Genomic DNA, 20,358 nt, shown 5'->3' on the forward strand with positions numbered 1-20,358 from the left:
TCACCATCTTGGCCAGGCTGGCCTCAAACTCCTGACCTCAAATGATCCACTCGCTTTGGCCTTTCAAAGTGCTGGGATTTTAGGCATGAGCCACTGCGCCCAGCCTAAAATTGTTTTAAAGACTAGTGAAGTGTAGTACTGACAAATGAGGGAAAGAGTGGAACTCCTAAATAATTAAAAGTTCCATCTGTAACCGTGAACAATTGAGATAACTCAGTATCTTCAGACCAGCTAGATATTTTTATTAATAATATATACCTCTTTAAAACATGTATATTTACCAAAAGCATTCTGATATGGCATTCCTCTAATGTGACTTTTTGCATCTAAATTAATACAGCCTTTTTGACCTTCCATAGTCGAGTTCCTCTTCAGTGTGGATGTTTCCTAATGACCAAGTTCAAGGGCTTTCCAACATCTCTTTCACTCACGGCACTTCCCAATGTGTGCTTTGACACGTTCCCAAAGTGGAAGCTAAAAACAAAGAAGAATCTCCACACATCTTACATTCAAGATTTTAACACTTGTGAGATCACAGTTGAATATTAAGGTATAAGGCAGAGCAAAAGGTTTCAACACATTCCTTACATCCAGAGGATGTGCATTTACATCCAGTGTGCTCACAAGCTCAGTAAGGCCTGAGGAAAATAATGAAAGCTTTTCCACCTTCCTCACATTCACAGCATTTCTCTCCAGCATGAGTTCAAACAGACTCAGTAAGCATGGACTGATGGTTTTCTACATTCAGTTTGTTTCCCAGGATGCACAGACACATGAATAGTAAGTACGGCCGATGGAAGGAGTCAAGACTTTCCCACATTCCTTACATTCATGTCTTCTCTTCTATTGGAATTGTTGAGATCTGAGACACCAAGAAAGGCTTCACACATTCCTTATGACTGTGTACACTGCCACTTGAGTACATGTTCAGTAAGTGTGACGAAGTAGTGGCTTTACCACATTCTTTCCAAATATCAGCCCCAATTCACACACATTCAGTGAGGCATGAGGAATTACTAAAGGTCTGCCCACATTCCTTATATGGTTTCTTCACACTGTGACTTCTTATATGTCGAATAAGATACGTGGACCGAGTAAAGGCTTTCCCACATTCCTGACATTCAAAGGGCCGTTCGCCAGTGTGAGTTCTCATGTGTACTGTAAGGCCTGATGAGATAGCGAAGGCTCGCCCACACTTTTGACATTTATATGGCTTCTCCCCTGTGTGTGTTCTTTTATGTTGACTAAGGTGCGAGGAGTATCTAAAGGCTTTCCCACATTCTTCACATTCAAAAGGCCTTTCCGCACTGTGACTTCTTAAATGTCGAATAAGAAACGAGGATCGAATAAAGGCTTTCCCACAATGTTGACAGTCATAGGGTTTTACACCAGGATGAGTCTGCATGTGACTTTTAAAGCAAGAGGAATTAATAAAGGCTTTCCCACATTCCTTACATTGATAAGGCTTCTCACCAGTGTGAGTTCTCATATGTACAGTAAGATGTGAAGAGTTAGCGAAAGCTTTCCCACATTCCTTACATTCATAAGGCTTTTCTCCAGTGTGAGTTCGCCTGTGTTTTATAAGACCTGAAGAATCAGTGAAGGCCTTCCCACATTTATTGCACTCATATGGTTTTTCTCCAGTGTGAACCCTTATGTGAATGTTGAGTTTTGAGAAACAAGTAAACTCTTTGCCACATTCATTACAAACATAGTGTTTCCCTCTAGTTCTAAGTCTCGTATGTTTAGCAAGTTCTGGGGAAAAAGCAAAGGCTTTGCCAAATTTCTTATGTTCTATAGGTAACACTCTACTATGAGTTCTTAAATGTTGAGTAAGATATGAAGACTGAGTGAAGGCTTTCCCACATGCTTTACATTCATAGAATTTTTCTGCATCTTGAGTTTGCATGTGTACAAAAAGGCCTGTAGAATCAGAAAAGGTTTTGACATACTCCTTATGAGTATATGGTCTCTCTCCACTATAAATTCTTACACATTCTCTGAGGTGTGAGGTGGAAGGTAAGCCTTTTTCACAGTCACTGCATTTGTATGGTTTCTCTTGAGTGTGAGTTTTCTTGCAAACAAGATGTAGATTTTGGCTAGTTTTCTTGCAAACAAGACGTAGATGTTGGCTGAAGGCTGTTTCACATTGATTACAGTTAGGAAGTTCTTCTCCAGTATCAGTTTTCTTGTGTAAAGTAGAGGGTTTTGTGAAGGCTTTTTCACACTGATTATGCTCACAGGTTTTCTTTCTAAAGTAGGTTCTCCTGTGAGTCTTAAGGCATGAGTGTTCACACAAGGCTTTTTCACATTGGTTAAAGTCAAATAGTTCCTCTCCAAAATGGTTTCTCTCCTGTTGGTGAAAATTAATGATGATTCATACAAGTTTTTCACATTTATTTCATTCAGATTCTCCCTTTTACTCTCAATTCTGTTATGCATGGAAAATAAGTTAGTATAATTGAAATTGTTTGTTCCTGCCATTTTCATTGCAATGCATGGTTCAGATCTGAGTGCTTTCAAGTGAAACAAAGTGACTGCAGGAAGTTCTGTTACATTCTTTACTTTCACAGGGCTTCTAAACAGAGCTTAGCTGATAATGGCCCAAGAGTGAATTATTTATCAAAAACATCTCAGATACCTATATGGGAATGTTTAGTTGAAGGAAATACGTAAGCAAATATATTTTGAGGGATGTTTAGAGTGTTTGTCAAACTCATGATCCACAGTGTCTCCAAGAGACAGATTATTTTTGGGTGAAAAACACTAGTCTCAAATGTCTCAAGGTTATTGTGCAGCTTTTCCATTTTATGGAATTTCCAATCTTCCTCTAGCATGGAAGGCAATAAATTATACCTTCTGAATCTTACCATTTCCACCACACTGGATGTTTTCCCCTGCAAAAAATTCTGCTGAGGTGCTGACCGTTTGGTATTAATATGACTCTCCCAATCTGAAATAAGATGAAAAAAAAAATTTTAAGTTCTTAGAGAAATAATGATTTTAAAAAGGGTGTTAAAAATGCAAGACTAGAGTGTACTGTAGTTTCAAACACTGGCTTGAAATACAGTTTTTTTTTTTTTTAGAGAAAGGGAAACAGAAATTGAGAAACTTGGATGTAATAAAGAGTCTAGCAACAGTAAGGTACTGAGGTCAAGTTGGCAGGTGATTCACTAAGAAATGGTTCTCTAGGCTGGGGGTTGTGGCTCACGCCTGTAATCCCAGCACTTCGGGAGGCCAAGAAAGGCAGATCACGAGATCACGAGGTCAGGAGATTGAGACCATCCTGGCCAACATGGTGAAACCACGTCTCTACTAAAATACAAAAAAAAAAATTAGCCAGGCAAGGTGGCACGCACCTGTAGTCCCAGCTACTCGGGAGGCTGAGGCAGGGGAATCGCTAGAACCTCGGAGGCAGAGGTTGCAATGAACTGACAGAGTGAGACTCCGTCTCTAAAAAACAACAACAACAACAACAACAACAACAAAGAAATGGTTCTCTAAACACTGAGACTTTATAGTGAACAAAAAAGAGGTACAGCCAGTGAAACAAAGTTGAAAGGAAATGGATACAGAGCTAAATGCAAATTATAAATTTAAAGAAGAAATGAGACAGATCTTAATGTCAGGGCAAAAGAAAGTTTCCAAGACGGATGGAAAGTGAAAGAGAAAGAGAAGTTAAGGTACCCAAGGAACCACAGAAATCAATTGGCCCTGATATTCTCCCCAAAAAAGTACACTTTCAAAACCTTCCTACTTAACATTTATAAACAGACTGCACCTCTCATAGATCAGGGCTGTTTCTCACAAATAATCACATCTGTCTTTTCTCTCATCTTGGAGAATTTTCTGCACTGTCTTTAACTCTCCTTGTTTCACCTGAAAAGTCAAACCATGTCTGCATAGCTAGTACCCTGCTCTCGGAGAAAGATGAATGATGTTAGAATGTGCAAGGGATGGCCGGGCGCAGTGGCTCAAGCCCGTAATCCCAGCACTTTGGAAGGGCAAGGCGGGCGGATCACGAGGTCAGGAGATCAAGACCATCCTGGGTAACACGGTGAAACCCCGCCTGTACTAAAAATACCAAAAAAAACCCACAAAAAAATTAGCTGGGCGTGGTGGTGGGCACCTGTAGTCCCAGCTATTCTGGAGGCTGAGGCAGGAGAATGGCGTGAACCCAGGAGGCGGAGCTTGCGGTGAGCTGAGATGCCACTGCACTCTAGCCTGGGCGACAGAGTGAGACTCTGTCTCAAAAAAAAAAAAAAAAAAAGAAAGAAAGAAAGAATGTGCAAGGGATAACAAATGCTTCCATGAATTAAGGGCTAAGATTTTGCTGTTTGGGCATTCTGAACCCTCTCAGGTATAACTTAAACAGCACAATGTTCATAACAAAAACTTTCAAGTGAACCTAAACTGCAAATACTCTTTTCTCATTCACTGTGTACCAAAAGGGCTAGCAATTCTTCCCATGCAACCCAGGCTCAAGCTCGTATACATATTCAAGAAGCTCTAAGTCTTTTATCCATGGAGAAAACAAAGCCAGAACAATGAATAGATGTTCAATCTCATCAGAAAAATCACTAGGCAATAAGGTCTATGAGATGGAAACATGTTTCGCCTGTTTACCAATGCAGCCCATTAACAAGCAGAGAACCTAGAATATAGTTACTTAAGACATATTTGTTCCAGAAAAAAAACTAAATGAAAAGAATGGTACCAGCCTTACCTACTGCAACTAGATTCTTGTAGTTCTCCAGCATCACATCTCTGTACAAGTTTCTCTGAGTTTGATCCAGCAAAGTCCACTCCTCCTGGGTGAAGTCCACAGCCACATCCTCAAAGGTCACTGAGTCCTAAACCATCACACACATGCTGGCATCAAGCAAGTACCTTCTCCACTATGTTGACTGGACAATGAGGGACCTTGTCTTGGCATGCCTTGACAAGACTCTTTGGTCCCCTATCACTTGACAGTCCCCACTTTCTTCTCCTCTGTCTGTACATATTCACTGGTGATCTCATCTAGTCACACGGCTTGAAGAGCACCTCTTTCACCTAACTGAATATATCTCAGCACAACTAGATTGTGACTTCTTATTGTTCACTATTGACAGGTTTTATCACAATCCTGAGTACATTATAGACACCCAAATAAATGCTCTAGTGACAGCACAAATTTGGAGAAACACAAGTATATTCTCTCCCTGTCTATCACAGCAAAATGAAAGCATATAATCAGCATGGATGAGAGTCAGACTGAATTAGTAAACACTGGGATAGTAGGATCATTTCCCAGTGAAATCTGTTAACCACGTGAGAGGCCTGTGGTCCGAAGGAGTTTGATGAGAGATGTAGTCCCTAAGCAGACCCTCTTTACTTGTAGGAGCTCTGTTCCACTAGGAGAAAACACATCTATATGGTAATAAGAAGCATATGCTTCTACAGAAAAAGCAATTTCCTACTTACCTGAGAGTAATTTGTCAACCACCCAGCCACCATCCTTTCCTCTTCAAATTTTGCCTCATGAAGACAGAAAAAGTCTTGAGAAAGATGATCTTGAGAAGAAGAAATAAAACCTGAGAATCCAGGCTGCTGATAGCTTCCATACTCACAAGCCAAGAAGCCACCTCATACTAATACTAAGCGGACACACATTCATTATTACAATAAAATGCCTGAGCAGCGTGTCTCACCTGAAGCCAGAAAATATGCTTCAGGCTTTGATGATGAGGAGAATGAGTTTAACAATCCCATTTTATAAGGAATAAAAAGTCTGGAGAAGTTAACATTTTCCTTATTTGCCAAAAATGAAACTCATCATGTGATTAAGCTGAACATCTTCCACAAAAGCCTGCGTACTTACCCCTCCTTCCCAAATCCCAGGATTCAGACCACAGAATATTCATATCTACTTTAGCCCCTTCTAGATATCTCAAAAGCAGGGCCATTTAGACTCTAAACCCTAATCACAAGACAAGCTGTTCACAGACTGGTTAAAGCAGGGTCTCGAAGGACCATTAACATGGACTTACCACAAAGGGAAAGATCAATGGCCAGCATCCTGTGAGTCTAACAGTGAAATGTACCTGAATATCTTGTTCCCAAAGTCTCTTCAAGACATTGTCTGAACTTATGAGTAGGTCAATCTCAATTCCTCTTGATTAAGTAGTAATGGGAGTCTTGTCTCATACCATCAATCTTTAAGCAACAGGCATTACTCATCTATCATCAAGAGCCATTCATTAGCCATCTCTCTGCAGAAGATAAAGTTGTTCATGTGAATGCCACTACAGTATTATGCCACGTGGACATAAATAATAACAAATGCCATTTACCTGGTACCCATGTGTCGGAAACAGTGGTAGGATAAGTTCATATAATTATCAAAGCAGTTTTTGTTACTATCGTATTAGTTAAGGAAACCTAATAAGCTCAGACACTAACTGACCCAACATCACCAATTAGGAACTGTGAGCCAGGATAAGAATGCAGGTTACTCTGACTAACAAACCTAAACTCTTGAGGTTCTTCTTATTCTCCAACGTGACCATGAGATGGTCATGAAATGATGTGCGGAAAGGTTAACTCAACAGGCCTGGGATGCCCAAACCCTGCACTCCCCTGAGAAAGATCTGTCTTCAGGACTGACACTTGGCTCAGTTTGTGAGAGATGACCTGTTAGCCTGTGGAATATCTTGCCTGATAAGTGTATATTTTTGTATGGTTGAGCTATTGAGCCAAACTACATTACTGTGACCAGATTGTGTATGCTAACCATATGATTTATGCTGAAGGCTTGTTTTTGTATGCCTGAGGCTGCTGGCAATAACGCATGAATTTGAACTGTTGACGGGCTGGACATAAGTGTATGAAGTAAGTCATTCAGGTGCTGTATGCCTACGGGACTAAGCCTTGGTAAAAATCCTGGACACCAAAGCTCAGGTGAGCTTCCCTAGTTGGCAACAGTTTACATGAATACTACACACTTTTACTAGGAGAATTAAGCACTGTCCATGTGACTACACGGGAGAGAAGCCCGGTTTCTTCCACACTTCATTCATCTTTTCCCTTTGCAGATTCTAATCTGTACCCTTTTATTGTAATAAACCATAAGTGTAGGTTTAATAGCTTCTGAGTCCTGTGAGTGCTTCTATCATTGAGCATGAGGGTGGTGGTCTTGAGGACTCCCAACACAAACGGTTTATTGAATTTAGACATCTTTAGCTCCTCCAGCTGGCAAAGTCACGTAGGCCAGGTGGCTTCCCTTCAAGTCCTTATTTCTGGCTTATGCTTTCATTCACTCTACAAATATTTATGAAGGACCTTATCTTCGTAAGGTAATATACTAGACACTTAGGATAGTCAACTATACAAAAAATGTACTAGATCTTAGGTATCTCACATTCTAAAGTGCTAAGTAGATAATAAACACATAAATAAGTTTTTTTTTTTTTTTTTGAGATGGAGTTTCGCTCTTGTTGCCCAGGCTGGAGTTCAGTGGGGCAATCTCAGCTCACTGCAACCTCTGCCCTCCCGGGTTCAAGCAATTCTCCTGCCTCAGCCTCCCAAGTAGCTGGGATTACAGGCATGTGCCACCACGCCCAGCTAATTTTGTATTTTTAGTAGAGACAGGGTTTCCCCATGTTAGTCAGGCTGGTCTCGAACTCCCGAACTCAGGTGATCCGCCTGCCTTGGCCTCCCAAAGTGCTGGGATTATAAGCGTGAGCCACCGTGCCCGGCCATAAATATGTACTATGTCAATTGGTGACAAGTGCTATGGAAAAAAGTAGACGAATGGATAAGTAATATCATCCTCCACCTCTCCTACCACACACACATATAAATGTATATTTACAGACTCAGAACTGGTTCTGGGCAAGAAAATAGAAGAAAGTAACCATAAGACACTTGAAAACTGACATCTGGCTTGCCTAAAAAATTGACACTCAACTTTTTATCCAAAGTAATAGAGTAACACTAGTGGTTCACAAAAGAAACTCAGAATACTGACAAGGCTAACGCCTAGCTGTAGCCAATTAAGTAATTTCTTTACTTTGCTTCCACATTCAGTCTATAAAACCCAGTTGGGCATGCTGCTACAGCAGAGCCCCTGAACCTCTTCTGGTTTTGACTGCTGCCTGATTCACGAATCCTTTAATGCTTAACTATTACATTTATCTAAAGTTTTTCTTTTAATATTCATAGGTCCTAGCAGAGGGTAGAAAATGTATGGGGTGTGGCTCATGCCTGTAATCCCAGCACTATGGGAGGCCAAAGCGGGCAGATCACTTGAGCTCACAAGTGTGAGACCAGCCTGGGCAACATGGTAAAACCCCGTCTCTACAAAAAACACAAAAATTAGCCACGTGTGGTGGTGCATGTCTGTAGTACCAGCTACTTGGGAGGTGGGAAGGTGGCTTGAGCCTGGGAGGCAAAGGTTGCAGTGAGCCGAGATCATGCCACTGCACACCAGTCTGGGCGATAGAGCCAGACCTTGTCTCAACAAAAAAGAAGAAAAAGAAAAAAGAAAACGTATGGGGTGGATGAAATGCTGAATTACACATTATGCAAAAGTTTATCTATTTTATACTTTTCTGGGGGTATGGGAGAGACAGGGCTTCACTCTGTCCCCAAGGCTGGAGTGTAATAGTAGGATCAAGCTCACAGCAGCCTTGAACTCCTGGGCTCAAGCAATCTTCCTGCCTCAGCTTTCTGAGTAGCTAGGACTTCAGGCACAAGCCCCCACCACACCTGGCCAATTAAAAAAATTTTTTTTGGTAGCTAGAGATTGGTGGTAGGGCTGGAATGGAGAAGGGGTTCCTCACAATGTTGGGAAGACTGATCTTGAATTCCTGGGCTCAAGCGATTCGCCCGCCTTAACCTCCCAACGTGCTGGATTACAGGTGTTAGCCACATGACCAACCAATTGTTTGTTTGTTTTTGAGACAGAGTCTCGCTCTGTCGCCTAGGCTGGAGTGCAGTGGTGACATCTCAGCTCACTGCAAGCTCCGCCTCCCGGGTTCACACCATTTTCCTACCTCAGCCTCCAGAGTAGCTGGGACTACAGGCGCCCGCCACCACGCCTGGCTTATTTGTTTTGTATTTTTAGCAGAGACGGGGTTTCACTGTGTTAGCCAGGATGGTCTCGATCTCCTGACCTCGTGATCCGCCCGCCTTGCCCTCCCAAAGTGCTGGGATTACCGCAACCAGCCATGGCAAGCCAGTTTTATACTTCTAAAAAACCTATCACTTGGCCCGGCACGGTGGCTCACACCTGTAATCGCAGCACTTTGGGAGGCCGAGGCGGGCAGATCACCAGGTCAGGAGATCGAGACCATCCTGGCTATCACAGTGAAACCCCGTCTCTGCTAAAAATGCAAAAGATTAGCCGGGCGCAGTGGCAGGCACCTGTAGTCCCAGCTGCTTGGGAGGCTGAGATAGGAGAATGGCATGAACCTGGGAGGCGGAGCTTGCAGTAAGCCGAGATCACGCCACTGCACTCCAGCCTGGGTGATGAGCAAGACTCCATCTCAAACAAACAAACAAAAAAACCTATCACTTGAATTTACTGATCAGTTTTACTTTTTTTCCCATTAAATGTTGCTTTTAGTGTTGTTATGTTTGCTTTACATTCATTTTGCTAATCTCTTTCAAACACTTGGAAATGACACCTGAATTTTTTAAACATTTAATTGAAATATATATTCACAAAAGTGTAGAATTACAAAGGTATAATGCATCATTAATTTCTACACAATGCACACGACACATCTAAATCATTGCCCCTCTTCTCAAATGGTAGCACTATTCTCACTTCTAACAGTATAGATTAATTTTGTCTGTTTTTAAACTTTATAAATGAAATCATTTATTTATGTCTAGCTTTTTTGATTCAACATTATGTTTACGAGAGTCATCCACACTGCTGCAAAGAGCTGTAGTTCTTTTCCTTTTACCTAAAAGCACTCCATAATACAGGTTGAGTATCTCTAATCTGAAAATCTGAAATCCAAAATGCTCCAAAAAAACCTTTTTGAGCATAGACATGACACTCAAAAAGGAAATACTCACTGGAACATTTTAAATTTCTGAAGTATAATGCAAATAATGCAAAATCTGAAGAAATCTGAAATCCAAATCACTTCTGGTCCCAAATATTTCTGATACTTAACCATTATAGCATGGTTTATTCATGTATTCTTGTAGATAGACATTAGAGCTGCTTAATTCTGAGCTACTTCAAATGATGATTTTTTTTTTTTTTTTTTTTTTTTTTTTTTTTGAGGCGGAATCTCGCTCTGTCGCCCAGGCTGGAGTGCAGTGGCCGGATCTCAGCTCACTGCAAGCTCCGCCTCCCGGGTTTGCGCCATTCTCACGCCTCAGCCTCCCGAGTAGCTGGGACTACAGGCGCCCGCCACCTCACCCGGCTAGTTTTTGTATTTTTAGTAGAGACGGGGTTTCACTGTGTTAGCCAGGATGGTCTCGATCTCCTGACCTCGTGATCCGCCCGTCTCGGCCTCCCAAAGTGCTGGGATTACAGGCTTGAGCCACCGCGCCCGGCCGATGATGTTATATGGTTGTATTTAAGGGTATATCCTTAAGTTCACATTTGGAATGCAATGCCAAATTGTTTTTCAAAACATATTTTTACTTTACACACTAAAAGTATATGCAAACTCTAGTTGCTCTAAATTCTCTTCGACATTTGGTATTGTAACTTTTTTTGGATTTAGCCATTCTGATGCATGTGTAGTGGCAGATTTAATTTCCATTTGCCTGATTATTAATGAGGATTAAAAACTTCAATTTTTCATATTTATTATCCATAGCACAGTCAGTTTTGTGAAGAGCCTGCTCAAGCCTCTTACCGATTTTTCTACTGGATTGTTTGAATTTTTGGAATTAATGTGTAAGAGAGTTCTTAATATATTTTGGATATAAGCCTTTTTTTTTGTCAGTTACCTAAGTAGGAATTATCTCCTCTTATTCTCAGGATTGTTTTTGGGTGGGGGTAGGGGACAGGGCCCTGTTCTGTTGCCCAGACTGAAGTGCAGTAGCACAATCTTGGCTCACTGCAGCCTTGACCTGCAGGGCTCAAGCAATCCTGCCTCAGCCTCCCAAATAGCTAGAACAAGAAGCATGTGCCACCATGTCCAGCGAATTCTTTAGTTTTCTGCAGAGGTGAGGTCTTGCTATCTTGCTCAGGTTGGACGCAAGTGATTCTCCTGCCTTGGCCTCCCCAACGGCTGGGATTACATATGTGAGCCACTATGCCTAGCTTCCTTTGGAATTATTTTTAACTTCATTAAAAAAAAAAAAAAAAAAACAAACACTAGGGAATTTGGCAGCATGTAGTTAAATTATATAGGCATTTACCCTTTGACTTAGAAATCCCATTTCTAAAAATCCTCCTGGATGTATAACTCTACAAATATCTATTTTTAAAATTTTCTGGCTGGGCATGGTGGCTCATCCTAGCACTCTGGGATGCTGAGGAAGGTGGACTGCTTGAGCCCAGCCTAGGCAACACATGGTGAAATCCTGTCTCTACAAAAAATACAAATATTCGCCAGGTGTGGTAGCACTCACCTATAGTCCAAGCTACTCAGGGGACTGAGGTGGGAGGAAAACCCGAGTCTCGGGAGGTCAACGCCACAGTGAACCGTGATCTCGCCACTGCACTTCTGCCTGGGCAACAGAGACCTCGTCTCAAAAACACAACAAAACAAAAACCAAAATAAATGCTCTCATATATTCATATTAGAATGTAAAACTTCCAAGGGTTGATCCTTCTCTCTTAAAACACAAGCCACATAGCTATAAAATCATACCTTTTAAAAATACATCAGAGAGCCAAGAATGCAGATACACCTAAATAATAAGCTTCGCTAAGAAAGAATATACCCATGATTTTTCTCAATCTCGGATGAGTGCTGAGAGAAGGAATCTGCCACACATGAAGGTATAAAGAAATCATCATTAAATCTTACCAAACTTTGACAGCAGAGTGTGGTTGATAGACCACATTAGAATTTTGAGACATCTCAGTTACAGAAATCACAGTGATGAATCCATCCACAGACTCTCACAAGTCTTCACCTAATATCAGACCATAGTATATTTAAGGCTGGGATAAGGCAGGATCACTGAGGTGCATGTAGTCTCCCTGATGACCAAGGCAGCCATCCCCAAAAGCAAGTGGCAGGGCAAAGGGGTGAAGATAAATCCATTTAAGGCATTCTGGGCCCTCAGCTATCACAGGCTGATTGCAGAGCAGAGTTAATACAAACCCTTAATAAAATTTTAGCAAAATGAATACAGTGATATATATACACACATACATACGTATACCTCTATACATGAAGAGATAATACATCAAGTTAGAACATATCCCAGAAATGCGAGGTATTCAAATGTAAATCAATTTAATGCAACATATTGGCAGGCCAGAAAATCAGATGATCTCATGAGATGCAGAAAAGGAATTTGACAAAATTCATTAACCATGATTGTTTTTAATGAAGTTCAATAAGGCCAAGAAAAATTTTCAGCCTAATAAAGGGCATCTACAAAAACGCCAAAGCTAACATTATACTTTAAGGTGACAAAAATGGTTGCTTTTTAACTGTATTACAAATGAATAACAAAACCATATTGAAAGATAAAAATAACTCATATAAGTGAATTTGGAAAACAGTATTTTGAATATATAATCTAAGCCTAAATTATTATAAAAGAATCACACAAAAATAACTCAGTTAATAAATCTGCTTTCCACAAGGGTCTGAATTAGCAATTCAGAGCTACCTTATTTGTATTTTAAGATTCAATAAGTAATATATCACAGAGAATGTCAGTAAAACGGCAGAGTAGGAAGCCCTACCTCTCTGTTCACTCATGGAAACACGTAACAACAATACTGGAACCAAAATACCTTGAAGATAAATCCATAATCAAACTAATAATTGCAAGCAACCCCAGAGGAGCACAAACTGAGAGCAGCTGCATTTATATGGGTAAGAACAATTTTCAACTTACCCTCATCAGCCCTTCCCCCAAACCAGCTCAGCTCAGTTGCTCTGACTGATTATTTCTTCATGGGAAGAAGTGAGATTGGCTACTTGACCTCCTGACCTCTCAGAGGAGGTCAAGGAGGTCCAAGGAGTTAGTAGCCATCTTGTCTCATACTGAGGTGCTGATCATCTGAGAAAGCAATGAGGCAGACATCCTCTTACATCTGCTCTGTATGACTGAGACGCTTTTCTGTGGAGAGAGAGAGAAGATGTACTTGTCACCAACCTTATGGTACACTCCTGTAGGGGTCAGTCCTGATCTTGTCTCATATGGAGCACGGCTCATGGATGAAGGTCTTTCCCAGTCAAGACTAACTCATAAAAGACTGAGAGAAATACCTACTACTACAATTCACAGACAGCAAAGCAAACCTACAAATAGCATGAAAAATCAAGAAGAAACCATGACACAAAGGAAGAAAACAAATATTCAGTAGCCAACCCAAAAGAAATGGAGACCTGTGAATCATCTGAGAAGGAAGTCATAATAATCATCTTAAAGATCAGTGAGTTAAATTACAGCAGAGATACATAACTATATGAGGTCAGAAAAATAATAGATGAATGAAGTGAGAAATTCAACCCAGAGATTGAAATGACAAAAAACAAAAGAGAAATACTGGAGCTGAAGAGTACAATAACTGAACTGAAATATTAACTAGAGGGGTCCAAGAGCAGATATCATCAAGTGGAAGAATCAACAAAATAAAAAATAGATTCCAGTCAGTCAGAGGAACAAAAAGAAAAAACAATGAAAAAGAGTGAAGAAAGCCTAAAGAACCTGTGGAACCCTGCCAAGTGAATATAAGCATTAAAGAAGTTACAGAGGGAGCAGAAACAGTAATGAGTGGAAAGCCTATTTAAAGAATAGCTATAAATCTTCCAAATCTGGGGAGACAGAGGCACCCATATTCATGAATCCCAAAGCTCCCAGAAAGGTTCAACTGAAAGAAATCTAAACTGAGACACATTACAGTCAACTTGTCAAAAGGCAAAGACAAAGAGAATTTCGAAAGTAGTAAGAGAAAAATGACTCATTACATACAAAGAAATCTCCATAATATTACCCATTGATTTCTCAGCAGAAACCTTGCAAACCAGGAGACAGTAAAATGGCATATTCAAAAAGTTATCAATTGCAAAGACTGCAAGAGAAGACAGGAATAAAAGAACTATAAGACAGCCAGAAAACAATGAACTAAATGGTAATTACAAGTCATCGTCTATCAATAATTACTTTAAATGAATTAAATTCCCCAATGAAAAGACACAGAATGGCTGAATATGGTTAAAACAAACAAACAGGTGGGGCGTGGCGGCTCACGCCTGTAATCCCAGCACTTTGGGAGGCCGAGGCAGGCAGATGATGAGGTCAGGAGTTCGAGACCAGCCTGACCAATAATGGTGAAACCCTGTTTCTACTAAAAACATAAAAATTACTTTGGGAGGCCAAGGCGGGTGGATCACAAGGTCAGGAGATCGAGACCACAGTGAAACCCCGTCTCTACTACAAATACAAAAAATTAGCCGGGCGCGGTAGCGGGCATCTGTAGTCCCAGCTACTCGGGAGGCTGAGGCAGGAGAATGGCGTGAACCCGGGAGGCGAAGCTTGCAGTGAGCTGAGATCGCGCCACTGCACTCCAGCCTGGTGGACACAGCAAGACTCCGTCTCCAAAAAAAAAAAAAAAAAAAACCATAACGATTAGCCAGGCATGGTGGCGCATGCCTGCAGTCCCAGGTACTCAGGAGGCTGAGGCAGAAGAATTGCTTGAACCCGGGAGGCGGAGGATGCAGTAGGCTGAGATCAAGCCACTGCACTCCAGCCTCGGCGACAGAGTGAGACTCTGTCTCAAAACAAACTAAACAACATCCAACTATCTCCTGGCTACACGATACTCATTTTAATTTTAATGGGCACAGACTAAATGTCAAGGGTTAGAAAAAGATATTCTATGCAAATGATAACCAAAGGACAACAGGAGCCCCTATTCTTGTATCACACAAAATACACGTTAAGACAAAAATTGTCACAAGAGACAAAGGTCCTTATATAATAATAAAGGGACCAATTTATCAAAAGGATATAAAAGTTTTAAGTACCTATACACCAATATACGTAGCGAGCTCATAATACATAAAGCAAATATTAATGGATCTGAAAGAAGAAAAAGCAATATGATAATAGCAGGAGACTTCAATACTCCACTTTCAACAACAACTAGATCATCCAGACAAAATATTAGTAAGAAAATAGACCTTGAAAAACAATATAGATGAAATGGATGTAGAAACAGAACATTCCATCCAACAGCAGTACAAAATACATTCTTCTCCAGCACACAGGAGAATATTATCCTGGAATATTCTCCAGGATGATAAAATGTTGAGTGACAAAGCAAGTTAACAAATTTAATAAGACTGAAATCATAAAAACCATCTTTTCTGAAAATAATGGTATGAAGCTAGAAATCAGTAACAGGCTAAAAACTGGAAAATTTAGAAATAGGTGGAAATTAACCAATATACTCTTTTTTTTTTTTTTTTTTTTTTTTTTTGAGACGGAGTCTGGCTCTGTCGCCCAGGTTGGAGTGCAGTGGCCGGATCTCAGCTCACTGCAAGCTCCGCCTCCCGGGTTCACACCATTCTCCTGCCTCAGCCTCCGGAGTAGCTGGGACTACAGGCGCCCGCCACCTCGCCTGGCTAGTTTTTTGTATTTTTTAGTAGAGACGGGGTTTCACCGTGTTAGCCAGGATGGTCTCGATCTCCTGACCTCGTGATCCGCCCGTCTCGGCCTCCCAAAGTGCTGGGATTACAGGCTTGAGCCACCGCGCCCGGCCCTACTAGAAACTTTTTAATCGCATAGAGTAAGATATTAACTTTACAGTGGGTTAAAAGTGGAAGAAAACACATTAAACGTGAAAAACAAAGACTCTCAAACTAAATACAAAAATCAATCATATTGTATATAAATATAAAAAAATTTAAAAATATGACTCCACATACACTCAAGGCCATTTCATTTATGAAACAGGAGTAATAACTATGATGTTTAAAAAGCTGTATTGGGTAAGCACAGGAATAAAAAAGGAAAGTTTAAAACTTAAAACCCCAAACCCAAAAAACGAAAAAAACAGCTGTACGGTTACCACAAAAGGAACAAAGCAGTTTTAATGACTTTTTTGAGTTACTGTTGCGTTTTTACTCACTGTGAAACTTTGTTCTCTAAAATCAGTTATTAGAAATTTGCTGTTTGAAACTGTATCAGTAAAAAATATCAGAAAGACTGAAATATCCCACTTTCGCCTAGAGGGTTTATGTAATTTTTTGACACCAAGAAGTATTCATTTACAACCCAGGTACTAGTCACTAGTTAAAAACGGATTTAACAGATCTAAAAACATGCAAACAACCTGGCAACATAATGGCGACTTTTGGACAGCTGGGGAAATGTGATTTGATTTGGGGGTGAGAATGGACAATGTAGTCTTATTTTAAGCTTGTCTTCACTTTTAGGAGGTATATAAGATACACGCTTAAGATTAAAGGGGAAAGTTCATTCATTTCCAATTTAAATGGCTCATCATAAAGTATATACAGAAAAAAATGAAACAAATCTTAACAACTAGTAAATGTAGGTTAAGGGTTAAAGACATTTGGGTTTTATTTATTTATTTATTCATTTATTTTGAGACAGAGTCTCGGCACTGTCGCGATCTCGGCTCACTGCAACCACTGCCTCCCCGGTTCAAGCGATTCTCGTACCTCAGGCCCCTGAGTAGCTGGGATTACAGGCGCCCACACCTGGCTAATTTTTTGTATTTTGAATAGAGACAGGGTTTCATGTTGGTCAGGCTGGTCTCGAACTCCTGATCTCGTGATCCGCCAGCCTCAGCCTCCCAACGTGCTGGGATTGCAGGCGTGAGCCACCACGCCCGCCCTAAAGACATTTGTTGTACTTGAGCTACAGATTTTCTCTAGCTCGGTATTTGTTTTGTTTTTTCGAGACAGGGTCTCACCCTGTCGCCCAAGTTGGAGTGCAGTGACACAATCACAGCACCCTCGACCTCCCAGGCTCAAGTGATCCTCCCACCTCCGCCTCCAAAGTAGGTGTGACCACAGACACACACCACCATGCCCAGCTAATTTTTTTAATTTTTAGTAGAGACAGGGGTTTGCCCTATTTTTTCTAGGTTAGCATCAAATGCCTGGGCTCAAGCGGTCCTCCAGCCTCAGCCTCCCAAAACGCTGGGATTACAGGTGTGAACCACCTGGCCCTCGGTAAGACTTATAAAGGAGTAGCTGGGAGAAAACCCACCTGCCGAAAGTTATCTCCGCATTCATTATCAATGCAATCACTCGTGCTAGTAAATCACCCTGCATCTTGTTTCTAGGGACGCCCTCCTGCTTTGAGGCTCTGGGGGAATCTGCAGGGCGCTAGGGTGAGATCGAGGTGATGGTCGGGAACCACAGTTCAGCAGTCCTGCGTTTTTCCTCGATGGTAAATTGTACATTTATGTGCATTCATCTACCCACTCATGCATTCGATGGTATCAGATCCAAGTGCTCCCGAACAACCTGAAAAGGTTTCTTTCCACCTCGATACAACTTAAAACTTCAAGATCCGACACCCACAGCCAGAACAAGTGCATGAAGCGCTCAACAGACACGACAGAATTGCCCGGCTGGTGAGGCCAGGAGGACGCCAAGCGAAAGTCACCGTGAACAGGAAGGCACAGATGCTCTTCCTTCTGGAGAAAAGGCACAACGCTGGATGTAGAGGCTTTTTTTTTTCCCCCATTAGATTTTGGGGGGGGAGGGGCTCTCCCTATGTTGTCCTGCCGGGTCTTGAACTGGCCTCAAGTAAACCTCCTACCTCAGCCTCCCAAAGCGCTGGGATGCCAGGCGTAAGTCGCCGCGCCCGGCCCTATGAGGCTTCTGCAGATGGGAACAAGGCGAATGAAAACGCCGTGCCCCTCCCCGCCTCCTCCAGGGCGGAGGCCCCAGTGCAGCCGCTTCGACCCCTGAGGACAGACCTGACTGTGGCTTTCAGAGGAGGGGCCGCGACTTGGGAGCGCCCACAGGACGCTCGAACTGCCCGACTGTGCACGGGAGAGGCTCCATTTCACTGGGCATCTCCCCTTTCGACTCACCTACTCCCACGTGGACGTACCGGGACAAGACCAGACGCCGCCGAGAAATCAAGACTTACCTCACACGCCAGCGGGAGCGCGCTGTTAAGATGGCGGCCGTTATGCGCATGCGCATGCGCACACGCAGACAGGCTGCGCACGCGCAGAGGCTAGGACCACATGGGGCGGGGCCTCGGGTTCCCTGCCCATAAGCGGCTGCGGCTTTTTCCAGCCCAGAGCAGAGAGGAAATGCTGTTTAACTCCCGGAAAAGGGCAAGTGTCACCGGTAGAGGGTCTTGACTGCAAGCTGTCCAGGTTATTGGCGTTTTGAACAAAGAATTAGACAAAACGCCCAGCAAAGCAAAGAAAGAATGAAGCAACAAAAGTACAAAAGCAGGGATTTGTTGAAAACGAAAGCATACTCCACAGTGTGGGAACTGGCCAAGCAGCAGCTGGAGGGCCCTGATGCAGAATCTTCATGAGTCCAAATACCTCTTATAAGTTTACCATTGGCCACTTCATGCTCACCTCCTGTAAATGAAGTTTGCCCGCAGTCTGATTGGTTGCAGAAAGCAGCCAACCAAAGGCTGAAGTGAAGTTTCAAAGGTCACACTCCTGTGCAAACATCTGATTGGTTGCAAAAAGCAACCAATCAAAGGCTGGGGTGAAGTTACAAAGTTACACTTCTCTGCAAACGAAGACTCAACTGGCCATCAGTCTGATTTGTTGCAGACCGCCAATTTCCTATCTGCCAGCGGAAAAGGTCAAAGGGAGTAGCCTCTGGTCCTTTTGTTACTTAGGCGAGGAAAGTTAGGGTTTTCCTTTCAATTTAGTTCTAGGACGTCGGCATGAAACAGCCTTAAGTTCCCTGCCTCCAGACACTATTCTGCCTCACAAGGACTTGATTTTTGGTCATCTCACACCCAGAGACTGGAATGCTCCTATTACTTGGAATTGGTTCAAAAATTAGCACATAGAGGCGGGCCTGATGGCTCACACCGGTGATACCAGCACATTGGGAGGCTGAGGCAGGCAGATCACTTGAGCTCAGGAGTTCGAGACCATCCTGGGCAACATGGCAAAACCCTAGCCATCTAAAAAAGCCAAAAAAACCCACAAAAATTAGCATGTAGATAAGAGCATAGATAAGATTCATGCGGACTTCCTAACAGACAAAACACCAAGATCTGGGGTCGGGGAATCTAAGGCCAATTCGCAATAATTTCCTAAAATTAAAGAAAAAACACCTGGGGCTGGGGGCAGGGAACCTAAGGCCAATTAACATGAACTTTCTGGAGCTAAACCAAAACGAAAAACCCCATCTTCCCAAGATCAAAGGCTACTCCCTCTACTGTAAAAAGTAAGGTAGAGGTTCTCTTTAACGACTTTCCTGCCCATCTAATTAGGAATAAATAGTAACTTCTCTTAGAAGCAAAATTTACTGAAAGACCTGTGCTAACATTCTTAAATATCTGCTAGCCTTAATAAAGAAATCAATCAATGTACTTTATGTTCTTAGCTCCCACAATTTAGCCTAAATATTTGCCCTGGCATGCTTATACTGGTCCAAGCAAGCGTTAGGTCATAGCCTGTTCCTCTTCCTTATCTGAAGGTGTTTTTACCTTTCTCAGAATTCCACAAGTTACTTCCTCCTTCCTTTGTTCTCCTCTGCCTTTGTGCCTTTTAAAAAGTCCTAAGTGGCTAGCCTATCAGGACAAACAGAATGTGAGGTCCTGTTCCAGCCAATGGAAACTGGACACAGCAGTAGGATGGATGCGTCAGGTTATAAATGACCCTGTCTCCTTTGTTCAGTGTACTCTCGTGGCAAAACTGCTGGCAAGTGTACCCTTTCTGCAGAAAGTAAAAAAATGGCCTTGCTGAACTAATTAAATTATGTTCAAGTTCTATTTCTTTACTGCACCGGGGAACAAGCATTTCTAACACTATGATCCTCCTCCTTCCACCACGTCTCACATGGAAAGGGGAAGTGCCTTGGAGTGGCCGTGGGCCAAGCAAGGGCTACCCCCTTCATCTGTGTGGGGCACCAGTCTGCTCCAGCCTCTAGTTTTCTGCAAGCCAATTCATCTCAGCCTCTATTCAGCCAGGGGCCAAATCCTCCATCCAGATAAGGGATAGCCAGTAGGGACCTCAAAAGG

General features: G+C 42.2%; 2 protein-coding genes across 10 annotated transcripts in view; both read right to left on the minus strand.

Moving 5' to 3' along the window:
• Window positions 1-367, minus strand: part of LOC104670512 (zinc finger protein 177) — a 36,467-nt gene extending 36,100 nt beyond the window's left edge. For 2 of the 3 annotated variants that reach the window (XM_030936030.1, XM_030936029.1), the window contains exon 1: window positions 282-323. The gene's annotated coding sequence lies outside the window, so the exon portion shown is untranslated. Of the gene's footprint in view, window positions 1-281 lie in introns of all 3 variants that reach the window. The other variant, XM_030936032.1, reaches the window with a different exon arrangement.
• ZNF559 (zinc finger protein 559) lies at window positions 222-18,340 on the minus strand. 7 transcript variants are annotated; one of them, XM_030936025.1, is made up of 9 exons: window positions 18,283-18,340; window positions 13,039-13,263; window positions 11,991-12,099; window positions 11,590-11,708; window positions 6,087-6,254; window positions 5,467-5,555; window positions 4,727-4,853; window positions 2,871-2,953; window positions 222-2,353 (listed from the first exon to the last, which is right to left on the minus strand). In XM_030936025.1, exons 6-9 carry the CDS (start codon window positions 5,497-5,499, stop codon window positions 986-988), a joined length of 1,611 nt encoding a protein of 536 aa, XP_030791885.1. In that variant the 5' UTR covers window positions 5,500-5,555; window positions 6,087-6,254; window positions 11,590-11,708; window positions 11,991-12,099; window positions 13,039-13,263; window positions 18,283-18,340; the 3' UTR covers window positions 222-985. The 7 variants fall into 7 exon arrangements, with proteins under 7 accessions (XP_030791885.1, XP_030791887.1, XP_030791886.1 ...); XM_030936027.1 differs by lacking the exon at window positions 11,991-12,099 and having other exon boundaries at window positions 11,590-11,688; XM_030936026.1 differs by lacking the exon at window positions 11,991-12,099.
• Between the last annotated feature and the right edge of the window lie 2,018 nt (window positions 18,341-20,358).

The sequence above is a fragment of the Rhinopithecus roxellana genome, chromosome 8 (assembly GCF_007565055.1).
Source record: "Rhinopithecus roxellana isolate Shanxi Qingling chromosome 8, ASM756505v1, whole genome shotgun sequence".
NCBI classification, from domain to species: Eukaryota; Metazoa; Chordata; class Mammalia; order Primates; family Cercopithecidae; genus Rhinopithecus; species Rhinopithecus roxellana.

What these genes read in the sequence shown, in the direction of transcription:
- ZNF559 (XM_030936028.1), bottom strand. Translation starts at nt 5,499, where the DNA reads ATGGTGGCTGGGTGGTTGACAAATTACTCTCAG. An exon ending in CAAGAATCTAGTTGCAGTAG is followed by an intron (nt 2,954 to 4,726) that starts GTAAGGCTGGTA and finishes ATCTTATTTCAG; the next exon opens with ATTGGGAGAGTCATATTAAT. An exon ending in CATCCAGTGTGGTGGAAATG is followed by an intron (nt 2,354 to 2,870) that starts GTAAGATTCAGA and finishes TTTCACCAACAG; the next exon opens with GAGAGAAACCATTTTGGAGA.